The sequence below is a fragment of the Chenopodium quinoa genome, unplaced genomic scaffold, assembly GCF_001683475.1.
Source record: "Chenopodium quinoa cultivar QQ74 unplaced genomic scaffold, ASM168347v1, whole genome shotgun sequence".
Classification (NCBI taxonomy): Eukaryota; Viridiplantae; Streptophyta; class Magnoliopsida; order Caryophyllales; family Amaranthaceae; genus Chenopodium; species Chenopodium quinoa.
Window position 1 is genome coordinate 5,921,206 of NW_018744626.1, and position 17,295 is coordinate 5,938,500.

The 17,295-nt window shown below is 33.6% G+C and overlaps 2 protein-coding genes and 1 pseudogene across 3 annotated transcripts; 1 reads left to right on the forward strand and 2 right to left on the reverse strand.

The window, feature by feature from the left end:
• Positions 1-201: 201 nt before the first annotated feature.
• Positions 202-2,781, reverse strand: LOC110700691 (annotated as a pseudogene).
• Positions 2,782-5,481: 2,700 nt separating this feature from the next.
• LOC110700694 (mitochondrial substrate carrier family protein E-like) lies at positions 5,482-10,661 on the reverse strand. Of its 2 annotated transcripts, none has more exons than XM_021878280.1 (9): positions 9,971-10,661; positions 9,353-9,468; positions 9,118-9,175; positions 8,814-8,963; positions 7,255-7,465; positions 6,893-6,938; positions 6,512-6,632; positions 6,329-6,401; positions 5,482-5,953 (listed from the first exon to the last, which is right to left on the reverse strand). In XM_021878280.1, the coding sequence occupies exons 1-9, from the start codon at positions 10,083-10,085 to the stop codon at positions 5,734-5,736; spliced, it is 1,110 nt and encodes a 369-aa protein (XP_021733972.1). In that variant the 5' UTR covers positions 10,086-10,661; the 3' UTR covers positions 5,482-5,733. The 2 variants fall into 2 exon arrangements, with proteins under 2 accessions (XP_021733972.1, XP_021733973.1); XM_021878281.1 differs by having other exon boundaries at positions 9,353-9,500; positions 9,971-10,063.
• A 2,230-nt stretch (positions 10,662-12,891) lies between these two features.
• LOC110700698 (ATP synthase subunit gamma, mitochondrial-like) lies at positions 12,892-17,099 on the forward strand. Its single transcript, XM_021878283.1, has 9 exons — positions 12,892-13,136; positions 14,218-14,261; positions 14,378-14,530; positions 15,105-15,218; positions 15,332-15,459; positions 15,721-15,843; positions 15,921-16,040; positions 16,307-16,428; positions 16,623-17,099. The coding sequence occupies exons 1-9, from the start codon at positions 13,039-13,041 to the stop codon at positions 16,690-16,692; spliced, it is 972 nt and encodes a 323-aa protein (XP_021733975.1). The 5' UTR covers positions 12,892-13,038; the 3' UTR covers positions 16,693-17,099.
• Positions 17,100-17,295: the final 196 nt, after the last annotated feature.

The window sequence follows — 17,295 nt, forward strand, 5'->3', positions numbered from 1 at the left end:
AAGTGACAAAAACGGTATTCGCCTCGTGGACTCCTCTGTAGCTAATCAAAAGTCATCCCGATAAAAAAATAAAGTTTAACTCAATATAAAATACTTTCGTAGAAGGTACTCGTACTCGGTATCTTAATTATTGTCGTCCCAACATACATTCTCAACAGTGCCGGGGCTAAAATTGCAAAAAAAATTTGGAGCCCTGTTTAACTTTTTAAAATGGGGCCTTATAGTTCATAAATTTAATACCTAATTTTTATTTGATAAAAAAATTCATTACATTAGAAAATTCATCATTTTTTTTTAAAAATAAAAGGGAGATGATTAAGGTTTACAAAATTAGGATCAAGAAGCACAATGTGGCCATGATCCTTGGGCCTAAAAAGGCTGCTGATCATCAGCAAACAAAACAACTTAAATAACATAACATCCAAGCTACAAATCATACTACAAAATATCAAAGTTTGATTGTTCCTAGAAATCACTTAAAAAGAGTAGCTCTTCTTGTATGTTTTGTAGCAAAGTCATCGATGACATTCTCCATATTGACTTCATCTAAAAGATCAGATTCAATAGCCATCAAAGCGAGTCCATTTAATCTTTCTTGTGACATTGTCGTCCTTAAGTATGATTTCAGCAACTTCAACTTTGAAAAACTTCGTTCTGCAGAAGCAACAGTAATAGGAATTGTTAGAAATATCCTATATGCAATTGTTGCATTTGGGAAGCAAGTATATCGTTTTAAAAAATTCAATAAATCAATTGCTCCCATTTTCTCCTTGGGTAAAAACTCTCTAAACCATGTTCACTCAACAAATAAATCCTCTCCATCAACATCAGAAACCTCACCTTTCTTAAGAGCATTTTCAAAAGCTAAACAAGAAGATAAAAGTTTCTCATCATCCATTGAAGGCAACTTATCAGAATTGAACAAAAAGCCAAAGATATTATCATACGATTCATATTGTTCAAACCTTTTTTCCAATGATGCAATAGTTTGATCCACAATGTATATAAAATATTGGATTCTAAATGATTCCTCGGGAGATAATAGTGTTTCATCACCATCTATCTCATCAAATTGTCTTTTTCTACGTATTATACGTCTTTGTGGAAATACAGGATCAATGCCAACTTCAATAGCTAATTTTTTTGCAATATCTATGGCCTTTGAAAAACCATTCTCCCTATAATTTTTAAAAAAGGAAATCAACCCTTTAATCTCACCAATGGCGATATCAATCAGCATATCCTGGGATTGTAATTGTTTACTAACAAAGTTTACAGCACATAAAATTTCATACCAAATGATTGTAGCAAGCAAAAATTCAAAACTACCAAGTTCATTATTTGCTAAAGATCTAGCTTCACTTTGAAGTTTATGATCATTGTCAGCATCAGCTACTTCAGCTACTTCAAGTAAGGCTTCACGTATCTCAGGTATTTGAAATCTGATTGCTTTGATACTTTCAACACGACTTTCCCATCGAGTGGCAGATAATGATTTAAGAGTTAAACCTTTAACATTTTCTTTTAAATTATGCCATCTCTTAGTAGAACCAACAAATATAGTATAAATGCGTTGGACTATACCAAAGTATTCCCTTGCTTTAGGAGAAACATTTGCAATGTCACACAAAACTAAATTAAGACTATGACAACCACATGGAGAATAAAAAGCTCTAGGATTCAAATCCAATAGTCTCTTTTGCACACCTTGATGTTTACCTTTCATGTTAGAACCATTATCATATCCTTGTCCCCTTATATTATCTATGTCAAGATCATGAGATATTAAGACATTTTCTAACACTTTAAACAGTCCTAGACCAGTAGTATCATTAACTTGTAAGAACTCAATAAAAAATTCTTTCACTTTATAAGAATTTGAACATTTGTCAACACACCTTAAAATTAAAGTCATTTGTTCTTGATGACTAGCATCAGGTGTACAATCCAACATCACAGAAAAATATTTTGCTTCTTTTATTTTCTTCATGATAGCATTATTGATTTTAGAAGCAAGTAAGAGTATCAATTCATTCTGAATTTCATGGCTAAGATAATGATGATGAATAATCCCATTCTCAATACGACGAACATGCTCAATAATCACAAGATCAAATTCAGCCAACATTTCAATCAAACCTAAAAAATTTCCATTGCTACTTTGATATAACCTTTCATGTTTTCCACGAAATGCAAGGTTATTTTTACCAAGGAACTTCACAATAGCAATAATTCTAGTAATGACACTTTTCCAGTACTCCTTTTCTTTATGAAATTGGTCTTGGGTAATTTTGTCTATTGTTTCATTATTTTTCAATCTATTTATTAGTTCACACCAAGCACCCATGTTCAAAATGTGATCAACACTTGTTTCATGTTCTTTAAGTCTATGACTAACACGTGACCAATCATTATATCCTTCATTTACCAAATTGCCTTTTCCGATACCCTTTTTTGAAAATTTTACAGCAAAAACAAAATACTTTGTCAATATCTTTAAAATAAACAAGCTAATCTCTATCACAAGTTTCACCATTAGGCAAATACCTAGTATATAAATTTGAAGTAAATCTCCTAGATACTTTGTCTTTAGGGCCTTTCACTATGGTTAAGTCTCTTTTAGGACCATTGAGAGCCAAAATATCAATCGACTTCTGATCAAGAGCTTCCCATATCCTTGGATCATATATATCACGAGAAACAAAATCATTTTCTTCAACATTGTGAATATTATGGTCTGAATTTTCCTCCACATTTTGTTCAAAATCATTAACATTATCATTGTCATTATCATCAACATTAATATTATTATCATCAACATTAATATTATTATCATCAACATTAACATTGTCATTTATCACATCTACATTATCATTATCAACATTAACATTATCACCACCAACATTATCATTATTTTCTTTTAACTCTGAATCAATAGGATTTTCAGTTGACTGTAGCACTATTACAAAAAACTTATCTAAAGCACCTTTTTGTGATTGAATGAATTGATCTTCCTTCTTTTTTTTTATTGCGTTTTTCATGCCCAGATGGATACTTTCGAAACATTTTAAACACAATTACACAAAATATTTGATAAGAGAGGAAAAATATCACCGGAAAAAGCTTGTAACAAGCCAACGATTGAATTCGACAGATCCGAGATCGCTAATTGCTATGTATAATCCAATACTCCATCAAAACCATTCATCAACCGCTGTAATCAATAAAAAAAATAAAAAAAAAAACTTATGAATAATTTATAAATAGTAATTGCTAAAATTTAACAAAAAAAAATTAAAAAGCATAATATTATCAAACAGTAACAGATTTAACAGGTAAAAAAAAAAAAAAAAAAACAGATTAAATACATACCGTACTCCATAGGCGTATCCACATCCAATGCCGATTCCAAAGAGGTTTGTGATAAAAAAAATTTCCAATTACTAGCTATACTCACAGTACTTGCAAATAATTTTGGAATTAATATTATCTTAAAGATTTCTTTTTTATTTATAAAATTGAAAAACCTAGTAAATTGCATATATAGAAAAATTTGGGGGATTAACAACGGTTTAATAATTAATTTCATCTTAAAATTGAAGATTTAACCATTGAAATTATGAATTAATATGGGCAAAATTATTTTGGAAGATGAAATATTTTTGGGATAATTGAATGATTGAAGATACTAATAAAAAGTAAATTAAAAATGTTGAAAACAAGATGTTAAAATAGTTAAGTGTGAAATTAATTTTGGAAATATAGAGTGAAATTAATTGAATGATATATACGACTTGGAATTAATTGAATGATAGATTGAAAGTTTTTTTGGAGAAAAATATTGGAGAAGAGGAAAGGTTTGGGCGGAGGATTCTAGAGAAGTGACTTAGTTCATTCACTTTATTGAATTTGACTGACATACAACTGTACACTACTACACTTTATTTCCCAAAAAAATAAAAAAATTGCTGGCCCCAAGGCTTGAAACTAGGTCTCGTACACAAAGCATAAGTGCTATAACCAATACTCCAACTATAATCTTGTGATATTATGTACAACTTAATTACATATATTTGAATTTTGGGGCCCCTCAAATTTGGGGGCCCTGTTCCGTCGAACACCCCGCTCCAGCCCAGAACCGCCCCTGAGTCTCAAAAGTCAAAGTATTGGTTTCGATAGCATGAACTTTTAACAAAGTAAATGTAGCAGCATGAACTTTGACTAGCAACCGTAGCAGCATAAACTTCTTCATTAGATGCATGAAAGTGGACACCGATGATTCTACTAGACACCGGAAATCTTGATACTTTATTAGTTACTCCGTTTATGTCAAATAAACCTCAAATTTGGTCCTAAAGGTCCAAATTAACCCTTGACCTTAACCGATGTGTTTTGTAGCACACAAATCAAAGTTGGTTTTTTTTTTTTTTTTTTTTTTTTTTTTTTTGCAAGTTTTTACTAAAATATGATTTCAAAGTTGTTTGTTAAGGGTTAAAATTATCTTGCAATTTTAACATAACAATTTTCCAACATGAAAATCGAGACACGTGATCATGGTGATTTATGGTAATATTAAAATATTAAAGATTCTCATTTCCGACATAATATCTGGTATTGGGTTTCAATTATGATTTGTGCTTCTACGGCTAGTCAGCTATATTTTAAGTCCATTCTACTACATGTATCTTGTTAGTGGTTAAAATCATGTTGTTGAAGCCAACTTTGCCTATTATGTACTTTGTACTTCATATTTATTAAATTTTTTTTGACACAGTATTTATTAAATTTTTTATATTTAATACAAAATTTGTCTTTTAAGAAAAATCATGCTGACTTGTAATATAAAATACAATTAATTATTGTTCACATTTACTTAATTTTTAGTTCAGTTCAGCTCCGTTCAGTTCAGTAAATATAAACAAACCCTTAATGTAACCTGAATCAACAAAGATTTATTAGTATTTATATTTTGCAAATCAAATTCATTAAAATTATTTTCAGTTCCTACTCAAGTCATTATTGCCGGTCAAATGCCACGTTTAATTAAGAAAAAAATTGTTATACTTAAATGTTATGAGTACAATGTAAACATTAGTTGGTTAGTTAGAGTTAAATTGTATGTATACAGAAAGGTGATTATTCCGTGATATTCAAAAATAAGGTATGTTGATCATACAATCATATTGGTATACGCCATCCAAAGTTTATGTCCCTCCAAGAAAATCTCTAGTTACTTTGAGTATATGAATAATAAGTTATCATATAATGACAATATGAGTACTACTAGTAAATGTCTATATATATACCAAGAAAGGCTTTTGCATCCTTGGTAATATGCTTCTATGTTTAATAGATTTTGAGAATGTCTATAACTTTTTATCAATAATAATCATTCTTTTTGTGTCAAAATTAGTATGCAGGATTTGTATGACACTTTATGTACACTTAATCGCCTAGTTGAGCATATCACTTGAAGCCACCTTACCATTGGCAAATGCTTTGCTTCAGAAATAATAAGATAAAGCGTAAGGCAACCAAAAGCAGAAAAAAATATCATTTTTGTGATTCCAAAATTGGGTAACTCCCCTCACTATGCTTTTTCCTTCATCTCAATCAGATTTATAACAGGAACTACACCTATCTCAACTATTCGTAAATCTATACAACAATATATCATCTGTAAATCAATGGATGGGGAAAAAAAATGTCGTCTTCTAAAGAGTTTTTAAGCCACTAGTTCAAAGATCCCTTTTTGTCAACCGAGATGCTTGCAACTTCATTTTCTTCATTTTCTGACCCACTATTGAACCTCTCTCTGAGAAATTCTACTGCCATGAATGTCAGTGCAGAGGCAGGAACATACCATATGACTCTTGGGATGCTACCTCTGAACACTCCCTTCATGCCTTCAATCATCCATGTCCGGTGGATGGCATGGAACCAACCTTTGTACCTACATGAAAAATTAGAGGAATCATAGCCTAAGCAGAAACAAATCAAATATATAGCCTAAGCCCAACAGAATGAACAGATATGTCTATAAGAAAATGGAAATTACGAATGATTATCACACAGAAATGCTCCGTACAAAAATATTATCCTCCAGCAAATTTCCCTCCTTTTTATCTAGAAGGAAGGCCATATCAAGAACATGCTCATTTGTAGCACTAGTGACAATCTACTCGGTCCATTCCGAAAATAAGTGTCAGTCCAGAAAGAAGAGATACATACTTATCATAAAGTCTAATAGATTAAGCATGTCTAATTATGCATAATATATATATGGCACGGAAGAGAAAAGTCAAGTGTAGCTGACCCCCCATTATACCTTAAATCTGGCCCTTGGACTTGCAATCTAGTCTTGATAACGTCTAATGGAGTCGTCACATAAGCACTCAAACCTGCAAAGTTTCATAGTTGTTTCTAATTTGAGCTGAAAGTTGTGACATTATGACGTAACATGTAAGCTTCTAACCACAGAAAACGTAGAGATAATAACCAGAATCCATACCTCCCGCTACTCCTCCCAGCACCAATCCCTCCATAGTACTATTGATTTGGTATTCTGCATCACATGTCCACTTCTTCATCCCTTTATCTGTCAAATCTTTCAGTAATTCATAAAACATTACCTGCAAATTAAAATGGAGCAAAACTTAGCTTTCTCATAGCTCCATACATGTGAACTTTCGCCAATCTTCAATCAAACAATCCTTGGCAAGAATTTCTGAAAAGTACTTGTATACCACTTAACTTGAATATGCATAACACTAAGAACATATAGCACACACGCAAGCAACTAGCAATTTGTAGATTGTTACCCAATGTGTAATAAGAATTTGGGACATAGTGAAAGTAAGATGTAAACAGGGAATTTCATCAAAGTGCCTACCATCAAGCCAGCAAAAGGCACATCTCTAGCTAGTGTAGACCAATACCTGCCAAATATTAAAGCAAAAAGATATTAAAATAGAGTGAAATTACAAATTTGGGAAGAAATTCCGCAGTTGTACATGAACACAAAAGAGTAGATACTGAGACATTGAAGTTTCAGTGTTGTCACATTGATCCCAAGCCTTCCGTTCATCAACATACCAAACAAGCTCCAGCAGAAATTTTGTGTCTTTTTTTTAGTGGGAACTGGGAAGGGGAGAATAAGTGTTCAGTAGGCATATTAATTTTTCACCTATATGTATGTTAGATGGCAGAGAAGATATGGATAAACCTTTTACAGGGAACCAACAGCAAACGTACCCAGCATATAGACCCTTTGGCCCTTGTTCCTTCCATATTGAGCGTCCAGCATGAAACATTCCATTATAGTAACCGTACATATGCACTCCAGGAATCTTACCACTCTCAGCCTTTGAGATCACAGTATTCCAAGAATCAATCGTTCCCTGAACCTGCATCCGTTGCTTTATCACTTCACATGGAACATATACAAAAGAGCCAAGTGCGTCCCCTGCAACAAATTACAGAATAAAACATGGAAAATCAGTATAACAAGAATCAAAGAGACTACATCTCAGCTAATATCACAAAACATTAGCAACACAATCATTGAGCTTATTCATGCAGATAAAATATGCATTTTATAGACATACTCTGATCTTCACCTTTATCATCAATTATAAACACCAGACACAAACCTATCATTTGTACATAATGCTTGAAAGGCATATAAAGACTTGTTTTAAATTCACAAATTAAGCACTAAATTTGCTAGTAAGAGCTATAGCACTGGACAAAAAATCTTCCACTAAATATTTCAATCATCTGAGCGCTTTTGGTCCTTTTGCCAGTTAGAACCAACAGCTACAACACCTCTTCTAGTTCAAATCAAGTCTTCATTACAGAGACTACCACTCATTATCTTACCCCAAACCGCATCTATGGCACTATCAACTACTGTAATACTAAATAGTTAACACCAATGTTACTTGGACTCGGATGAAGTGTCAAATTAGACATGGGTGTCCAAGCATCGGACTCGCCCATTTTCTTGAAAAAAGTTGTGTTTTTAGTTAAAAATGAAGTATCCAAGTGTCGCTGTCCCGGACACGTGAGGTAAATGAAAGAGACCGAGTAACATAGGTTTACACTTAGTAGGAAGTACAGTTGGAAAAGATCACAACAAAATAGTTACTCTATATAGAGATTAAGTGTATACTTAGGATTATAACAGTTTCCTGTGGCTATATGTGTAGAAAAACACATCATTACTTGGAGATTTACAAATACAGTTCTAAACTAAAGGATAATTATCATTATTAGTTACTGTTTATAGTTTGTGTAATAGTACCTAGTGTATCTAGTTGTAATGTTGTATTATTTAGAGATTTTCTGAATTCCCAGCTAATGTACCTAGTGTATCTAGTTGTATTTTATTGCTTACTCGCGTATTATATATACTCATAGAATCACATCAATATAATTAAGCCTTCTCTTGTACTCTCTAAACTATCTCATTCTCTTTAAGCTTTCCAATATGCTCTTTTCTCATAACTCTATTATAAACCTCGTCGTGGAATTTTAAATTGACTTAGAAAAATTCCCATTATTATATGCATTAAATAAGAATATGATATTATTGCAGTAGCTCAAACCTTTTGCCAATTGCTAATCGGAAACTAACACACACATATTGGTCAAATAACCTCATTCTTAAAATAATAGCCTTGTACCAGTAAGATGTATGATTAATAATCCAGGCAAAGCTAATTGAGCCCGCTAAGAAACTTTTCATGAGGCCAATGACAACACATAGCAATAATTAAGCAACAATAACATTCAAACTGTCGACGACATACCCATGCCCCCTGCAAGGAAGTGGGCCCAGTGACCCCCAAGGTTAGGATGTGATTCTTCAATCCACTTTTTGGTAGACTCAATGAAACCAAAATAAGTTGCTCCAGTTAAAAGAGACCCAGTAAATCCAGGAGCAACTCCTCTATAAAATCCTGTAACAAAAAAAAAAAGGGGGGGATAAGGGTAAAGGAGCAAAAAACAAGACATATTCTCTAGCACCATCTACGGCAGCTATCAGTAGGTTGAGAGCATAAAATGCTATAAATCAAAGAAATTACATATGTATTAAATCAATACATAGCAGACCTCTTAATCCATCAGCAGCCCATACAGTTCTAATCATTTGCAACACAGTTTTTTGGTGCTGCAAGTAAATAGATAATTAATAATAACGTACAAATAATGCATCTGCACTCCTCAAACAGACATTATGTAATGTATCAACATGTGAAACTAGGCTTAAGATCTTTTTTACAGAGCTTTATTATGTGATACACGAAATGAAATGAAAATGATCTCAAATGACAGTGTGTTTGCATACCTGAGATCCACTCAGAATAGCTTGACTTTGAATTCTTGTCTTTACAGTATCAATTGGATGCATCATTCCTTCACCAAACCCTCCAGCAAGAGCTCCCCATAAGAATTCTCTCCATACTACAGCCAAGTAAAGCAGAACTCAAAATTACCTATCATTGAATTCATCAACAGCTTCCGATCATATTTGGAGCAGCTTTTTTAAACAATAAAAAATACTGCAAGCAAAAATTATCCATGTTTTATCCCCAAAGATTCAGGTAGTTCAAGCCAATCATGTGCCAAGCTAGTGAAGATACTATCATTGTTTCCAGAACAGGATCGAACACAAATTAAACTCTGAAACTGAACTTTCCAAGGCTTACGCAATTCAATTTCCGGTTTAATCAATCAACTAACAAAACGCAATGCAGAAAATCAGAACAATCTTTACAAAATCAGTACGAAATAATTACAAAATCAACTCAAAATGCTCAATATCATCCAATTCAACTAGTTTCTTGGAACAATTAATCAAAAATTCAAGCTATAATCAGGTAAAAACATCAATTAAAAAACACAAATGACAGCAAAACATACCAGAAAAAAGGATAACAAAAAAGAGAGAAGGTAATGAACTAACCGAAGAATGATTGAGTAGAATGCGATAATAGAGCTTGAGTTTGTAAAGAAGAAGTCGATGAAGACGCCATTGAAGTAGCCGGAGAGAGGGGGGGACCTCCTCGATTGTCCGCCATTGAAGGAGGAGTAAGGTCTGGAAAATTGAGAGTTTTCTCTCTCCTAAAAGAAGAGTAGTTGACGTAGGTGGTTAGGGTTGGGGGGTAAGAAGATGTAAGAGAGAGACAATGGAAAGTGGGCGCGCTATTACTCTACTCCTTGCCAATGATGTGTGCTTCAGGCCTTTCTCTAAACGACGTCGTATAAGTGTTTGCTAAAGATTTTGAGATTAGTTTAATTATGATGTACTAACATTTTTTTTCAGGTGTTAAATCGAGTAGGGTCACTTTGGGTTTTGGGTCGTTGAGTTTCAGTTTTAGATCGGATCAGGTCTTAGGTCAGGTATTTTGGGTCGGTTTATTTCGGGTGTACATATTTGGTCCAGGTATTATAGAGTATGTTCGGTCGAATCAAGTGGAGTCGAGTTTAGACTCCTCGTCAAGTAATCGAGTTTGGGTAACATTGGGTTGGTTTAGATCTACTCATTTCAAATCAAATTAAGTTTTAAGTTCTCTAACAAAAAGTTAAATTTTCAGTCAAGTTTTGTGTCACAACAGGTCGTATTATTAGTCATTTTATTTTTCATGTCAGATTGAGTTTCTAGTTGAGACTTTCAGTAAAGTTTAAATGTGTCACCTTTAGAGAATTCGAGTATTTTAAAGTTAGAATTAATATATTTTTTGAGATTAGATTTTATTAATAAATTGAAGATCAATCAAAATAATACTCAAAATTTGAAATTCATACTTACATAGTTACATATTACAAAATAAAGACATAATAAACATTGCACTTTTCATTTTTTCAACCTTTAGGTTGGAGGTTCAATCCTTTTGCTAGTGACACTTTGAGGGTGGAAATTCGGAAATTCCTTACCCTTTCCCCTTCTTACCTTTAAATTTTATTTATTTATTTATTTATTTTTAAATAGTTATTATGATTCACATGTAAAAGATTTGGGTTGAAACCAAATCAAGTCATTTAAGCTATATATATTGAATAATTTTTTGTTAGGGTCAACTCAATTATCAGGTAATTTCAATTCAGGTCATTTTGAGTTTACGGGTTGCTCAATCAAATAACTTGGGATAAAATTGGGTTAGGTCATCAAGTATTAGGTAACTTTCAGCTCCTATTCAAAAAAAAAAAAAAAAAAAAAAAAAAAAAAACTTTCAGCTCAGTTAAACTCAATATAGTCAAAAGCTGGTCAACAACACCTCAAATAGTGTTCGACTCACTTCGGTCTCGGATTGAACTCTAGATCATTGTACCAGGTCCAAATTAAGTCTTAAATTGGGTATGTCAGCTTGGATCTTTAGAGTCCAAACATTTTGGGGGTTATTTGTCATTAAGTCGAGTTCGGGTTTCGAGTACATTTTATTGTTTGTATAAGATTAAGCGAACATGCACTAAGATTGTATAATCACTTAATTTCCACTTTTGACTTTACATCCCAAACTTATCTTTATGAAATGGATATTTTTTTTTCAATAAAACATATTCAAATCATTTAAACTTGGATAACTCTTGAATTAAACTGATATGAACTTATCATCTGTGACCTTTACTTATGTGATACTTATTTGTGAACTTTATTTATATGATACATAGTATTTGTCTTAACTAATTATTCTTAAAATAAATTAGCTATTTATATTGACAATGGAGTAGTTCCAACTTCCAATTGGGTTTGGTCGAGTTTGGTCAATTCGAGTTTTAAATATGTCCGTGTTATTATATAATCTTGTCAATTTGAGTTTTGGATCAAGTCAATTTGGGATTGGTTTATACTTAGGGTCTGTTCTCATACTTTGAAATTCAGTTAAGTTCAGTTCAATTTGAGTTTTGGATCAAGTCAATTTGAGATTGGTTTAGACTTAGGGCCTGTTCTCATACGTTGAAACTCATTTCAGTTCAGTTCAATTTGACTTTTGGATCAAGTCAATTTGGGATTGGTTTAGACTTAGGGCATGTTCTCATACGTTGAAATTCAGTTCAGTTCAACTTAGCTCAGTTCAGCTCTTAATTTCCTTCTCTTATAAAATATTCATTTTATTTCAGTTCAATTCAGTTCAGTTCGGTTCAGTTTAGTTTAGTTCAGTTTAGTTGAGTTCAGTCAATGAGAACAGGCCCGTAGCATCAAGTTTGAATCGGGTCATTATAATTCAGCTCTCTTTAGGTAAATTAGTTTGGGTTAACACCATCGTGGGTCATTTGTGCATCGATTAATTTTGCTTCAAGTCATGTCAGTATCGGGATATTCAATTCGGGTTGCTTTGGGAATAGAGTCTATTCGAATAAATAAATTGAATTAAAATTGGGTCAATTCAAGCATCAGATAACTTTCGGGTTCGGTAAAATTAAGTTTGGTCACTTTGAGTATTGAGTCAAAACGGATCACCGGGTCACTCCTCTTCGTATTGGACCGAATCATTTTTGATTTTAGACTTTCAGGTCAAATTTGGGGTCACAACTTCAGGTTTAGTTTGGGGTACGGTTAAGTAACTTGGGTCTACTCGTATTAAGGGATTATTCTCATACGATTGTTTTCAGTTCAATTCAATTCAGCTCAAATAAGTTAAGTTAAGTTGAGCTCTGCTCCTAATTTTCTTCTCTTATAAAATATTCAGTTTAGTTCAGTTCAGTTTAGCTCTAATAAATTCAGTTTAGTTTAGTTCAGTTCAACTCTAATAAGTTCAGTTCAGTCAATGAGAAAATGCCCAAGTGATAATAAAACGAGAAAATTTAAAAATGTAAAATTAAAATCGAAAAGTCAAAATTGATACGTTGAGCAAGTAAACGACGGCGTCTCAATACAGAGAGAGTGTGTATGCGTGAATGAAAACCAGGAGGAGAGAGAAAAAGCACCCATATCAAATCCCTAATTTTTGTTCCTTCTCCATTTTCTTCATTCACTCTTCTCTTAAAATACAACAACTCAGCTAGGGTTTCGATCCTCCATTTTTCTCAGCAATGGCGATGTCAGCTTTGAGGCGCGAGAGTAAACGTTTTACCTCCATCGTTTCACCCAATCCCATCAATGTTCTTCGCTCCTCTCTCCTCTCTTCTGAGTACGATCTCTTTTCTCTTTCTATCCCTTCCTTCTGATCTTTATTTGATTTTTGTAATTGTTTTTTTTTTTTTTTTTTGTTAATTTGGTGGAATCGATCGACGTCATCTGGAAATTAGGGTTTTGGTTTTGTGGGAAAAAAGAGGTTTTGTTGATTTCGTAGATTCTCGATGTTAATTTGACATTATGTGATTTATGATTTTATATTGAAATGTAATTGGGGAATGGGGGTGAAGATGTTAAATGTTGCTGTTGATTTTAAATCAATGTTTTATGGATGTATAATGTAGTGATTTATGTGATGGGCATTTATGTTTAGGTCAAATTAAGGATGGGTTTTTGAAATTGGACCCTAAAGTGGCTCCATTTTTATGTTTTTACGAGTAAGGTCAGAATGCTAGTGATCTTGTGAATGCTGCAATAATCGATAGCATTCTCGATGGATTTTAGAGTTATTTTGATGTTGGCAGGGTTATAATTTTTGCTGGATTTCACAATTTACTTGAATAGGTTTCTAGAGATAACTTTTTTCTGAAAATTACCCTGCTCTCAGGCTAATTTATTTTGGAAAGTTGGACATTTGGAGAAGAAGTATTGTATTTGGTTATATAAAATATTTTAGTGTTTGGGCCTGGAGGACTGTGTTATTGCTGTGTTAGGAACAACCATAAGGTTAAGTTAGAGAATGGTATTTTCGAGGTTTGATGACCATCATAAGGAGTTTATCTTTGAATTCTAATATTTAGCTTTTTAGCGGATCTTGGACCAAAAATTAGCGGGGCCAAAATTTTAACCTTTGACCTCGACTTAACAATATAGTCACTTAATCATTGTTCCACAACAGATTATATGATGAGCAATGTATTCTTTTTGTGTAGTACACTAGCTTTTTAAATATTTATCGATGGCCAGGCGGCCTAGTTCCCTATGAACCATAACCAAAATCCTCCTCTGGCTTTAGCTAGCAGGTCCTAATTTTCAAGGCAGATAGGTTTTTTGGGTTTAATGAGTGACACTGTCTCGTGTATGGAACTCAGCTATTTTATATACGTTTTTTTGTAACTCCGGTATTTATTTTCCAGGGAGCAGACATCTTTGGGAGTTCGATGCATTTCAACTCAAATTGGTGAGCATTACGGGGAATATGATTAATATGGTTTTATGATTGTCTCCTTTTTGCCATTTGCTGTAATGGACTTTTACCTATGGCTTTATTATTTATTTTGTGGATAATTAATGCAGTTAGAAACCGTATGAAGAGTATTAAGAACATCCAGAAAATCACAAAGGCTATGAAGATGGTTGCTGCCTCAAAGCTAAGACAAGTCCAAACAAAAACTGAAAACTCCCGTGGCTTATGGCAGCCTTTCACAGCACTTCTTGGTGACACTCCAAGTATGGAATTTCATTTGCGTTTATCTATGAAATGTTTTTGTTTTTTGATAGCTTGATTGTCGCTTTTTTCTGCCTATGTGTTGGCTTTAAGTCAGGGTGGATCAGTGGGTGCTAACTTATTTTCTGACCTTGGCCTTTTTTATTGGTTGAGGATGATCTACATAATTCATTAACATCATTGGCTTAGGTGTCCTTGTTTTGTTTTCAAATGTCTTTGGATTTAGTTTGGAAGACCTGTATTGCACAATAATTTTATCCTCTTCTATTATTGAGAGACACTCCCTCCTCCCATATTCATTTGCTAAATTACATCGTAAGATAGTGAGAAAATTCATAGAGAAAAAAGAATGTTTGGGTATGGCCTGTTGGACCCAATTTTAGAGAACAGGCAGAGACGAATTTACTAAAATTTGATTCTTTTGTTTCTTCTTATTTTTTTATTATTATAAATTTTGAAAATCTAAACTTAAAGACGGGACAGAGATAAATAATTAACACTTTCTTAGGCCTGATGATAAGTTGCCCTCTTCGTATTTTGAATTGTTTGTAACTGATTCCGTTTCTGCTCTTAAAGGTGTTTCTGTGAAGAAAAATGTTATCGTTACAATCTCTTCTGACAAAGGTCTTTGTGGTGGTATCAATACCACTTCAGTCAAAGTGAGCAGAGCTCTTCGCAAGCTGAATGATGGTAATTATCGTTACCTTGGTATAGCTATATTATCGAATTTGTTTCTGTTGGCTTGTTAGCTTTGATCTTCTGTACTGGTCACTAGTAAACAAGTTTACCTTTTGTGGCTGCAGATCCTGAAGCAGAAACAAAATTTGTTATTTTGGGAGAGAAGGCCAAAGTGCAGCTAATTCGTGATTCAAGGAAGGACATCAGCCTCTGCTTGACTGATCTGCAAAAGAATCCTCTGAATTATACTCAGGTTTTCAAATACATAAATTTCTTCTAAACTAGCCTGTTCTCATAAGTCGCAACACATGCTAGTTTGTCTTTAAACACATCACATGTTGATAAGCTACGGTTTGATATATGATGGCTTTTCTGTTGTTTCTCCTATATCATGTCTATGAAGACTCAGAGAGCTTATGGCCCCATACATATGATTTGTGTATATTGTGGTTAATGTTGTGATATGTTTTTGCCATTTTTTCTTATCAATGAATCACTGAACTTCCCTCTGTAGGTGGCTGCAGTTGCAGATGATATCTTGAAGAATGTGCAGTTTGATGCCTTGAAAATTGTTTTTAACAAGTTCAGCTCTGTTGTGTCATTTTTGCCAACAGTGGCAACTATCCTGTCTCCCGAGGTACTATTTTCAGCTGGAGGAAAATCACATTTTATGATTTTTGTTGGTAACTGATTTGAAGCTGTTTTCTTGTAAAGATTGTTGAGAGAGAGTCTGAGGCTGGTGGCACTCTTGGTGAACTTGATTCTTATGAAATTGAAGGTGGAGAGACAAAGTCAGAGATACTTCAGAATCTTGCAGAATTCCAATTTTCTTGTGTAAGTATATTCTCATAGATAGAATTGATTTTCTTACCTTCATAATTGGGATCCTGATTATAAGGCAGGGCATGTAGTACTCAATAGTAATTTTGTAAGTTGTCCTTTATTCCAGAAATGAAGAACTTGTATGTATGCTTGCTATGATGTCCAAAAAGATTATGTGCTCTATTATTCTATCTAATAAGCCTTTCCTTGTTATTTGAGATTTAGAATTATTCCCCAATTTTGCTTGGGACCCTGCTTAATCAATTAATTTATTTCAGGTGATGTACAATGCTGTCTTGGAGAATGCCTGCAGTGAGCAAGGTGCTAGGATGTCTGCCATGGACAGCTCTAGCAGAAATGCTGGAGAAGTGCTTGATCGTCTCACCCTTACTTATAACAGGTTCAATTTCCTTTATTGCATTCAATTGTGCTATTTATGGACTCAAGTAATCGAAAAGCAATGTGTTTAGTTATGTTGCTGATTTTTTGCCAATAGTAAACAGACTGTCTAGAGAAAAGTAACTAAATTTAATGTTATTTTTCACCATTTTCACATTTCATGTGGTTGATCATCTGGTTGTGGTGGTGTAACAGGACCCGTCAAGCATCCATCACAACTGAACTTATTGAAATTATTTCTGGAGCGTCTGCTTTGGAGGGTTAGACGAGAAGAAATTGTCTGTGCTTTACCTTGACGTTGACGAAATAAGTTCTGTAGTGTAGACTTTGTTTCAGCCTTTTGCTGGCCCTTGGGAGAATCCTGCATATCTATATAATAATATCCCTGACAAATTTTTTTGGGAACATCAGAAAGCCTTTTCTTCATCCCAAGGGGGTTTTATTTTTAATTTTTTTTTTTGGATTTGAAAAATTCATACATGGTGGTTGAGGTTCTGTGCAAAACAATCGATGTTCTTGTGTCGGCAATACTGCTGAACTGCCGGCGTTGTAATTTCCCTTTCATCCTTGGACAAATGTACTGTATCAAACATGTTTCTATTGGTATTTAAGGGCACATTTTTGCTCGTTTTGCATTCAAGTGAATTTTCTAGTTCCAAACTTCCAATTCAACTTTGCGATTTGCAGACTGTGAGCCTTACATTCCTTTAGAAACTCAACCCAGTTAATTGTCCATAATATGATTTAAGTTGAAAGAGATTTGTGGCACTTAAACCCAATTTGTAGACTGGTGTTGAGGAACTTACCATTTTGACTTCAGTGTTGGATACTGGAGTTTGAACTTTACAGGGCGGGCTTCTTCCCTCTG

Excerpts from the sequence above, each read along its gene's own strand:
- LOC110700694 (XM_021878280.1), bottom strand. The coding sequence starts at position 10,085 with ATGGCGGACAATCGAGGAGGTCCCCCCCTCTCTCCGGCTACTTCAATG. Across the intron at positions 6,939-7,254 it reads CCAAAGGGTCTATATGCTGG|GTATTGGTCTACACTAGCTA; the intron begins GTACGTTTGCTG and ends AATATTTGGCAG. Across the intron at positions 5,954-6,328 it reads GTCCAAGGGCCAGATTTAAG|GTACAAAGGTTGGTTCCATG; the intron begins GTATAATGGGGG and ends TTTTTCATGTAG.
- LOC110700698 (XM_021878283.1), top strand. The coding sequence starts at position 13,039 with ATGGCGATGTCAGCTTTGAGGCGCGAGAGTAAACGTTTTACCTCCATC. Across the intron at positions 14,262-14,377 it reads ATGCATTTCAACTCAAATTG|TTAGAAACCGTATGAAGAGT; the intron begins GTGAGCATTACG and ends TAATTAATGCAG. Across the intron at positions 16,041-16,306 it reads CAGAATTCCAATTTTCTTGT|GTGATGTACAATGCTGTCTT; the intron begins GTAAGTATATTC and ends AATTTATTTCAG.